This window comes from Ascaphus truei, chromosome 4 (genome assembly GCF_040206685.1).
Source record: "Ascaphus truei isolate aAscTru1 chromosome 4, aAscTru1.hap1, whole genome shotgun sequence".
Taxonomy (NCBI): Eukaryota; Metazoa; Chordata; class Amphibia; order Anura; family Ascaphidae; genus Ascaphus; species Ascaphus truei.
This window is the reverse complement of record NC_134486.1, coordinates 157,700,057-157,711,500: the sequence shown is the minus strand read 5'-3', so window position 1 is coordinate 157,711,500 and position 11,444 is coordinate 157,700,057. Positions and strand designations below refer to the sequence as shown.

The window sequence follows — 11,444 nt, the reverse complement described above, 5'->3', positions numbered from 1 at the left end:
GGACTGGACACTGCAGTTTTTTCTTGTCACAGCCACACCTCTGTAACTATGCAGGCTGTCTGCTAGGGGTCTCCCCACCCCTCCTTTTTATACACTTAAAACATAATATTGCAACACTCCATGCCAGGTGTTGCCAACATGCCCAGGCACTGATTGGTGGGTAGAACTGGAGCATAACATTTGCAACATATGAAGGAAGGATACAGGGAAAGGTCACAGACCAAGTTGCAACAATTCTCCTACAAACTGTTGCTGTTGGGGGATATGCTTGATCCCCCTTATGAAATAAATCGTTTTTATGCAGCCGTGATCCTCCTCCTGCTTCTTGGGCAGTGTACTGCCTTCATCAGCTGTATCTTGTTTCCCTGTCTTGGTGGATTGCACACCGCTGAATCACTGCTTTGGGACCGCACCAGTGGAACTTTGGAAGCTAACAGTGAGTTATGCCTGTGGTTTTCCATATCCTCATTCTTTACTGTATGGGACAATCTATGTACAGTTTTTGTGCAAGGGAACACTAGGTACTAGTCCCCCATCCCTATTAGGAAAGAAATTTCATTATATACAGTTTTAAATGGAATGGTCCTTGCGGAGATCTTTATTTCTCTAAAGGACTTGTTCACACGCCACAACGTCTGCTTCGATAGATGTGGAGGACGCTGTAATTGAAATGATGGCTTGCAGCGACCCACCGGCCAAAAAGAAAAAAAAGGTGGCAGCGAATTCAATAAGGAAATGATTGCTCTGGAGTCTGAAAAACAGAAAATTATATCCAATGTGTTCCATGGCACTTCATATTCGGACATGGATTTTCTGAAGCCTGTTAACTTTTTTAAGGAACATAACTCCTGCCAGAAATTTGAGACTGAGACAGGAATTGCAAGGCTGTGTCTTAAGGGCAGTAGAAGAGTAGATTTTTTCTTCTGTTTGTGTATTTTTTATATAAAGTACAATACCCACATGATCGCGCTATGTAGTGCTTTTCCCATTCCTTTGCATACTGTTCCGCCCTATTGAGGGGACGAGCCTGGAGGGAGATCCACATACCATCACTACCACGGGGGCTGCAGCCCAATCTGCAAAAGGCTTTTTTATCTGTATCATCTTGTAAGTAGGAACACCATTAGAGCCAAGACTTCAATCAATATCTAACCCTTTGTCAATACATCTACACTTAAATTTGCACTGTTTTCTTCTTTTTATTCCCCACATATGCTCCTCCTGGATTGTATGAGATTTAGGGGCCTATGCAGAGAGGAACGGCAAAATAAATTGCCATTGTTGTAAAAGTTCAACATTGTGGCGTATTTATTGAGCCTGATTCAGAAAGGACAAATCGTCAATCAAGTCTCAAAGTGTATGATTGGCGAGTGTTAATCGCGCCATTTCAGACTGAGCTACTTACATCTGGCTATATTTTCAGTCACTGCGGGTGAAAGTCACGCTCGTGAGTCTCGCAAGACTTCAATTCAAGTGGGCGGGAAATTTCTAAAGTAAACACAACATTCCTGGCACAGCGTCTTAGTGACGGCTTCTGCATAGTTACATACCAGAGAAACAGCGCGCGTCTCTCTGTTAAAGTGGTAGAAGCACTGTGAAGCTGCAGATACTGAAAAAAAAACCTTCTCTTTACACTTTTACAATTTTTATTAGCTACAGTCATAGACATTCAGTGACAGACAGTGTAGTGACTGTAGTTGCGGCCACACGACATTGTGCTAACTATAACTATGTCACTTTCGCGCGGTAGTAGTGTGAGGAGAAGTGGTGCACATGCAGTGCGACATGTCATTTCCACTGCTTCAGCACGCACAAATGTGTGTGTGGTTGAAAGTTCCACAGCGTTTGGGAGCCGTGCTGCTGCAGTGAGTGGGGTGGGCAGACGTGTAAGGGTAAATGATACAGTTGTAGAGAGTGCAACATTGTCTGCTTTTGAAACTTGTACTCCTTGTGTGTCTGCAAGTGTCACTGCTGTGTCTAGTGACTCTCCGTGTGTCAGTCAGGATTATGGTGTTGTTGGGGTGAATGTTGCTGCCAGTCACAGTTTCCGTGGAAATGCTAGTGTGCGTGGTACTGTCTCTGGTACTGTGCGTGGTAGTGTCACTGGCAATGTGCGTGCTGCAGAACGTGGTACTGTGCGTGGCGCTGTGGCTGGTACAGTGCACGGGAGTGTACGTGGTAATGTTCGTGGTTCAGAACGTGGTAATGGGCGTGGTGGTGTTCGTCGTTATGTTCGTGTTTCTGACCGTGCTAGTGTGCGTGGTAGTATGCGTGGTCGTGTGCGTGTTGTTGTGGCTGGTAGTGGACGTGATGGTGTATGTGGCGGTTTTCGTGGTGGTGTGAGGGCTGCAACGCCTAATCGTCGCAGTCCTATTATTGCTGTGTGTGGTAGTGCAGGTCAAACAGCTGCTGCTAGTGTGACTGTGCCACCAATTGAGCATGCATCCCCAAGGCCAACACCTCCTGCTACTGTGTATGCTGAGTATGCAAGTGAGGGATCAGATCATGGTGACGAGGACATTAGCATTACGTCCATGGATGTCGAAGATGGAAACACTACAGACCACAATGTTGCACATACAAATACACAAAGACAGTATGAGGGTAGGAAAAGAAACATTAAATTCAGCGACGAAGAAAATAGAGTCCTAGTCACGTTAATTGTAGAGAACTATGATCGCCTGTTTGGGCATCTAGTTGGTAAGTTGAAAGCGTGTAATACATCCCACCGTGTGACACATTACCATACGCCAGTTTAGAAATATATATGTTGCCTTTGACATCAACGATTCCAGTAGCAAATAAAATTACATTGTTATCAATATTACTTGAAACTGGTCTCCTGATGTCTATTTGCAGTTAAAACACCAGCAGCGGTGAAGAGGGAATTGTGGAGGAACATCCGGGATTCTGTATCAGGATGTGGTGTTCAAGTGCGTTCGCATGACAATTGCAGGAAACGTTTTGACGACATCAAAAGAAAATTGAAAGTCAAATTGCAGAGCATTAACAAGCATGCCGCAGGAACAGGGGGAGGGCCGCCAGCGGTACATTTGAAACTCACACCTCTAGAGGAGCAGCTTAGTTCTAAGTTGCCAGTGATACAAGTTGAGGGTTTGGAAGGAGATTTTGATATCGGTGTTTTCGATGAAGATTTTAATCAAGGTGACTAATGTACCACCATGTTATATCATCAGAAGTACATGATAGTGACCTGCAGATGTGCCATTATAGTACTGCAAACGATACAATAAACAGCAACAGGCAATAATGAGTCAATGCTATGGAAAGTGTGTTTGCTTACTTTGCTGTGTGAAACAGATGAAAAGTCACTGCAACATGGGCACAATTTTTCCCAAAACAATGTTGATGCGTGTATGATGACAGAAATCAAACTATAGGAAAAGATTAGTGCTTGACAGAAATTATAAATGTGACGTATCCTTACACGTTTGACACTGACAATTACATGAAATGTGGCAAGTTTACAGACCTCACACATCACTCTGTATGCAAGGTAACAGTAATGACAGTTCAGTTTAATAACCGTAGTAATAACAGTAATGACAGTTCAGCTTAATAACCGTAATGTTATGTATGTATACATTGCAGAGGTCGGTGTTTCTCCATCAGCTGTGTCTGAGAATTTGGAACATGGCACAGCACCACACAGCATGCAATCACAAGTCGCGTCGCCGGATAATTCAGTTGCTGCTTTTGAAGGTGAATTGTGTTCTGATATGTTATCCTTCAGACAGTACTGATCAGTTGTTTCCATGTATTTGGCCTTGCTAACATTGTCTCTTGCACTTGTTTTTATGTAAGTACATAAGGAAACAAACGATCCAGCATTGCATTTGCATATAACTTTGCAGTGCGTGGTTTGTGGCAAACCATGAAACGTTACATACCAACGCTATAATAACTAAGCTGTTAAAACAGTTACAGTTAAAACGTAAGGTATATACATAATGTTAATGCCTAACTTGATTTTTCCCAATGGTTTCTGCTGCACTCCTCTGTCAGTTTCAACTTCAGCACACAGTAACCTTTTCGGGTCTGAATGTAATGTTGTGCATAGCATAAGTGCACATCGGTTTGGCTGCAAAAAAAACATGTTTTTGCAGTGTTACTGATGTATGCATTGTTGCTTACATATGCATGGTTGGCACTTTCTGCGGCTACTAGTTTACTTTCACCCGTTCATGTGTTCTGATAGTGGCATACTATTTTTATTGTTTATATACACTCTCTGTGTATTGATGGTAACACCAATAATTTATTCCACAGATAGACACAGCGAAGGAACCAGGAGTTTCCGGCATGTCTCACAGGATCCATGTTCGCCCCTCATAGATGTAGCAAGTCATCCTACTGACAACATGACTGACTATCACACCGCCAACCATGAAGAACTGGTGGCCATTCAGGAAGTGGAGCAACGTTTGTTGCAAAGTAATGCAGCGAAACATAGTGAATTAATGTCTGTGCATCAATTAATGGTGACAGAAATTAGAGAGGTCAAAGACATTTTAAGAAGTACAGTTACAGAACTACGTACACATAATTCCTATATGGAGGCCATTGTAACGTGTTTCATGAAACAAAATGACCTCCAAAGGTCAACAGTTGTGGCATCATTTCTGCCATCGACGTTTGTAGCTACTTTGGAGGGTGCTGATGGTTTGGAAGTGAGCTGCCCTACCAATTCTGAAGCGCAAGGTGCTATTGCAGCACATCACATTGACACATGCCGTAATGATCAAAACATTGCTAATGAACAACACAGTGAAAATGTGTACGTTTCTGATAATAGTGGCGTGCCCTTGGTACAACTTTTTGCAACCGAAACGGCACACACACCAGCAATGACTCCAACAGGCACATCTTCATGTGTCCTTTCGTCTCAATATGATGTGCAGCAAACAAGCAGTCTTGTGAGTAGTCACACAGAATGTGAAAATACTAACACAAATGAGTGCCTTCCGAGGGTTGCAGCCGAACCCGGCACTAAACGGCGGCAAAAAGTTAAAAATGTACGCAGTACACTTGGTGCTCGCGTCATGCGTTCCCAAAATAAAAAGTGAAACATGTTCTTCCTGTGTTTTCACGCCCCAAAACCTGACATTTGTGTGATGCCATGTTGCGTATGTATTAACCGGTGTAAGTGCCATGCAACTGACATAGTTTGTTTGGAGTCATACTTATGTTTCTGACTGGTTTTAAATGTGTAACAAGCCATGTTAATGTTAATAAAAGTTTTGCAGCCTGTCGGTGTATACTTGATTTGGTTTTTACACTTTCTGGTGCCTGCCACATGCAACACAAACTAGGTTGTTACAATAGGCAACATATACTTTACGTGGGATAGCAAATAATGTACATGTCAACACGGCAACAGAATAAAATATTGTAATGTTCAGTCACATGAACACGTTTACACACAGTTCAGAATATTGTAATAGCAGAACGCAAAGTCTAAAACAAGGTATTGCTGAAGTTATATTTCTCTTCCTTTTTGATTGTGAAGGTGCCATTAAACATCTGTGTTAGGGAAGAAACAAAACTTACAGTGTTTCATTTGTTAAATAACCTTGAGCAGGCGAGGGAGCTGATAATAATGGAAAAGTTTTAATTCGACTTAAAGGCAGATGTATGGGAAACAAAAATTGTAAGGGATGTAATAATTGTATAGGAAAAAAAAAGATTGTAAGACAACATAGTAACTCGTAAGAACGATGTGTGTTCTCCGATAACCATGTCAAATGATGACGTGACTTAACGGAACCCGAGGAGCAGCCACTGTTCTTCACTTCTGTACTATGCCGTTTACATCACTGTGCTTACAGTTCCTTTACGTTACGTCACCAGCTCATGTGTTTGACGGGGCAAAAGTATTGCTAGCATGAAAGATTCAGAACTTAAATGTAACGTGATAGACGCAGAAATTAGCAAGGCTTTTGGTAAAGAGGAAAGGGGGGGGGTGCGCATGAATGCAGCATACCAATAACAAAGTTTCATGTGTTTGATATGAAATATTTTCCTTTCTATGTTACATCCAGAATCATTGGGCGCGGCTTTAAAAAAAATGGTTCAAACTAACTTTTGTGGTTTTTCAAAGAAATAGAAAAGTTTGGGGAGACGGAAAGGGCAAAAATTTAGTAAGCACAAACTTTTGCCCATTTGCCCACACAGTAATAGACAGTGATACTCAGACAGACACACAGTAATACACACGGATACTAAGACACATACACAATAATACACACGGATACTCATAAAGACACACAGTAATACACACTGATACTCAGACAGACACATCGTGTACATACTGATAGACAGACACACAGCAATACATACTGATACCCAGACAGATACACAATAATACACAGTGATAGACAGACACACAGGAATATACACTGATACTCAGACAGACACACAATACTGTATACACACACATTTACAGACACTGATACACAAAGGCACAGTTGAGTTATAGGCATACTGATATATACTGATGTGTACATGCATACTCACACAGATACACATAGCCACACACATGCTTATATATTGTTATATACTGTATACTGCTTATACTGTAATGCTCAGAGTTTTTGCTGACATGGCAATGTTATGTGTATAGAGGCATATTCACCCTATTGCTTTGTCAATGCCCTGTGTGCATCAGAGATTTGGGAGCCACATATAGTGACAGCAGTTGGCATGGATCTGGACAGGTTTGTGACAGCGTGATGCCCTTACAACCACGGAGTTAAGGGGGGGCGAAGGGGGTGAGTAGCGCTGGCAATTACATACCTTTGCCTACGGATCTGATGATGCCCTTAGTGGGAGTGTGTGTGAAGGGTCAGGGGGGGGGGGGTGCGCATGAATGCAGCATACCAATGCTGTGAATAACATTGATTTCCACGTTGATGGCACTTCTTCATAGTTGCATTGAGCTCATGATTGGAGGGAACAGGGTGAATAAAAAGCTGCCTTATGTGCCTGCCGTCCGCTGCTGTATGTTCTGCTACACATAGTAACAGCAGTTGTCAGGGATGGGGACGGCTACTGCCGTTTTTTCATACATTATATATACACACACATATGCACACACACACACACACACACACACACACACACACACACACACACACACACACACACACACACACACACACACGCACATGCACACACATATGCATACATGCATACACACACATGCACACACATGCATACATGCATACACACACATGCACACATACACACACATGCACACACACATGCACACACACACACACACATGCATAAATGCATACACACACATGCACACATACACACACATGCATACACACACATGCACACATACACACACATGCATGCATGCATACACACACACAATGCAAACACACACACACACACACACACACACAAGGCACACAATGCACACACACACACACACAGGAGACAGGGACCGGAGCAGAAGAGGGGCAGGGACTGGAGCAGGAGGGGGGCAGGGACCGGAGCAGAAGGGAGACAGCGATCGGGGCAGGGACCGGAGCAGAAGGGAGGCAGGGACCAGAGCAGAAGGGGGCAGGGACCAGGGCAGAAAGGAGACAGCGATCGGAGCATCACACACACACACCCCACCTTCTGTCTGGCAATGACGGCTCTGTAGGGAACCGGCTGCAGACCCATTGGATGGGAGCGGTCACGTGACCGCTCCTCCGCTTCCCCTTACTAACTGACAGCACTTTCCAGTGAACTGGACGGCTACTGCCGTTTTTTCCTGGCGTGCACAATTGGCGACTTCAGCGCTGAGAATTCAAGCATACATGCCGAATACCACACTTTGCCCTTTCCTGCATATGCCGAACCTAGAAACATGGCGAAATTTAAAAAAAACACGCTTCACGCCAACACATTGGCGGGATGCTGCCGCCTAGCAAATCTCCTGGCGAAAATTTCAAATTTCGCCACTCAAGGAAGCCTCTGTGCATACGGGAAGCAAATTCTGCCGAATACATGCCGAATGGCATGTATTCGGACGACTCTGCATAGGCCCCTAATTCTGCTATCAAGCAATTCATTTCTGAGATATATCTGCGCGAGGCAGTGGATATTCACACTCGAGTGGAAATAGCGCCACATGAATATTCACACTCATTTCCTCCACGTTACTCCATTTTTATGCAGTTGCTAAGTTAAACTGGCTTTTTAGACTTTACTAACCAATCTGGATACTGCAGAAAAAGGATCCTTGATAAACGAACTACATATATGTACATATAGGTACCTATAATGTATTGTATGTACATGATTCATTCTGTTGACCCCCCCCCCACCCCCCAGACTGGTCAAAAAGGGCCGTTGAAAATACCCAATTTTGTTGCATATTGGAGTTTACAAAACGCAACAGATTGTCAGTTTTGAGTTGGACGCGCATGTGTGTGGAAGCGCTGATCCATAGTTATTTGATCTGCACATTGATACTTCCGACATAGTTGGTGTGTTCTAGAATAATTTACTGTAACTGTTGCGCGTCGGTTATCTTGCTGATGATGCTTGCTGCGCACTTTTCTGCATTTTTCGTTTGTTTGCACATTTTTTTTAAATTTTCGTTTGTCTGTCCACATTTTTTTCATGTAGAGAAAATGCAGGGAGCTCAGGGACCATGGAATATGCAAAAAATGAAACACAAATAGATAGTGCAATACTGTGTGATAAAATGATGGAATAAATGAATGAAACACCTATTGAGTGCACACTCACACTTTGACAATGGTTAGTAGGCAGTGAACCCTTCCAGGGTAATCTCTGAGTGCTGGTAGAAGACTTGACGATGATGTCATCAGTCCTAATCGTGTGTCAGCTCCCAGGTACCATGCAAATGTATACACAAGAAGAGGCAGACTAAGTGTAGGGAGTAAAACAATTTAGTGGTTACATTCAAACATTAAAATGGCAACTCACATTTGACCCCCATACACAGTTCGTTGTACAAAGTCCGCCCTTGTGGATACCGGTGATCTGAAGCTTCTCAAGTGGACGCTGCTCACTTCAGCAGCTGGTGCGCATGCAGCTGCCAGTGTGAGCTCTCTGCTCATGCGTCCTTTGTTGGAGGTGTCGGCCACAGGATGTGACGTCACTGACCGGGTTCCGTCAAGAATGATTTACTGTAACTGTTGCGCGTCGGTTTTCTTGCTGATGATGCTTGCTGCGCGCTTTTTTGCATTTTTCGTTTGTTTGCACGCTTTTTCAGAATTTTTGTTTGTCTGTCCATGGTTTTTTCATCGCACATATTTGTAGTTATTGTAGGTAGTTGCGCGTTAGCTGGCATACACAGTAAGGAAGGACACGCGCTTTGCGCGTTAACTTTGCGCAATGTCAAATGTTAACTTGATGGAGTCTTGTCTGGAGTTTTCTGTCGGCCGTTGTTTCAAATCTTACGATAGGCTAAAAGAGGCTTTGGAAACATTGTGTAAGCGACCCCATCAGCTGTTTTCTATTCATTCAAGCTGGAAATTTACAAAAAGCAACGATCGTCTCGTTTATACAAAAATTAATTACCGATGCAAAAATGGTATTAAATCGCTGCCGAAAGAAAAGGGATTGCGACCCAACCAAAGTTATTTTGGGCTAGGATGTCAGAGTGAAATTGTGGTTGTTTACGACAAGGTAGTCGATAAGCTATCAAAAAAGCTTGCTTGGGGCACAATCATGAAGTTTCTCCGTCCGTATATTTGTTTTATCCGGAGCAAAGGCGGCTGACCGACGAAGCTGCCACTTGTGAGTAATGCCTCAGCCTTGCGTGCTAATCAGAAGTTAGTTGCTGAACAGGTGCAGACTATATTCGGCAAACAGGCGACTTTGAGCGACATTTACAATTGCATTGTTAAGAATCGCAAAAATTTGGCACTGTCTGAGGTAGAAAAAGTGGTTGATTTTCTTGACAACGCTCATCTAAAGGACCCAGATGCTTATCTGAAAATCATAACCGACGATGCTACTAACTTTGTTGATGTGATTTTCTATCAATCTGGTGTAATGCGAAATTGATATAGTCAGTTTCCTGAACTTGTGGACCTTGATGGCACGTATTGGCTGAATGACTCGAGATGTTTTATACCTATTTACTGTGCTGGACAGGAATGGCATTAGTAGGGTTGTTGCATGGTGTTTTCTTAGTATGGAAACGCGAGAGAATGTCAGGTTGTGTTTTGAACAATTTCTAACGTCTAGTGAGTCAGTTGTTGGCAAAACTACCGTTGTTCTTCTGGATAAAGATTTTGTGTCGGTAGATTGTACCCCCAAAACTTTTTTAAATGCCGACGTCCTTTTGTGACAAGTGCACGTGGAGAGAAATTTTAATTTGCTGCTTAAAGGATTGCATCTTAATAATATGGAGGTGTCTGCGCTCAGCATGGCAAACGTTAGCATTGAGTCCTTGAAAACGTGCATTCTGAAATGCCGGAAAACTCTCTTGTTTATCCATGATTCCAGTTTGTTTGATGAAGCTTGGTGCAACTTTTTTTCTGATGCCTTGGTACCCGCAGACTTCAAAATCCTTTTCACAAAAAATTGGTACAGTTGTCGGAAAAAGTGGGCATACACTTCACAAAAACCTAAAAACGTTTAAGGTGAATGATACCAACCGAATTGAAGCTCAGAACAAGCACATAAAAGATGTGGTACGCAAATACTTGTGCATGTTTGAATGTCTGAAAGGATCGTTTACTTTTTGTAGCTTGCATAAGTTCAATGTGGACCATCGTGATTATTTAAGCAAGTGCAAACAATTATCCTCGAAGCGAGTACCGATGCGGTTGTTGACGTTTTTCCCGACTTTGCCTCTGTGCACATTTTGCAACAGTATCGTGTTTTTAGAGAAAAAGAGTCACGATTTTCGTTGTGTGTGGATGCTAATGGGGCTAGGGTTACGTTTGGTTCAGTTGATCATTATTTAACGGCGATTATTTCTCAGTTTGTTGGTGTGAATTTTTCAGTCAATTGAATCTTCCTTGTAAGCATGTTTGCTGCTAGGGACCACCTAAACTTGTCGCTTATTGATGTGGCTGTTGTTTCGAATCGTTTCAAATGGCAAAATTATTCCACTACCATTTTGTCTAATTTTCTAAACCCGTGAAGGAAAACAGCATTGTGACTGCTGCTAAAAAGGACAAACCAAAAACCCCCTTGACTGTTTCGGAAAAGTATTCCAGGATTTCTTCAGTGTGCAAGCGTATTTGTGACATAGCAAGCAAACTCAGTAACAAAGCTTTTCATTGGAAGTTGGCTTTTATGCTGCAGATTTTCTTGAGCTGGAATGAAGAAGGCTTTCCATCACCAGTTTCACCTTCGCAACAAAAACCCGATTTAAGCCAAATTTTCTTTCGTAAGCAACATAAAAGGGGGTTAACTGCTTCTCAACGATCATACAAGCT

General features: G+C 42.8%; 1 protein-coding gene across 1 annotated transcript; it reads left to right on the top strand.

The window, feature by feature from the left end:
- The first annotated feature begins 200 nt into the window (after positions 1-200).
- Positions 201-5,209, top strand: LOC142492010 (uncharacterized). Its single transcript, XM_075594765.1, has 4 exons — positions 201-436; positions 2,860-3,165; positions 3,613-3,723; positions 4,291-5,209. The coding sequence occupies exons 1-4, from the start codon at positions 265-267 to the stop codon at positions 5,085-5,087; spliced, it is 1,386 nt and encodes a 461-aa protein (XP_075450880.1). The 5' UTR covers positions 201-264; the 3' UTR covers positions 5,088-5,209.
- Positions 5,210-11,444: the final 6,235 nt, after the last annotated feature.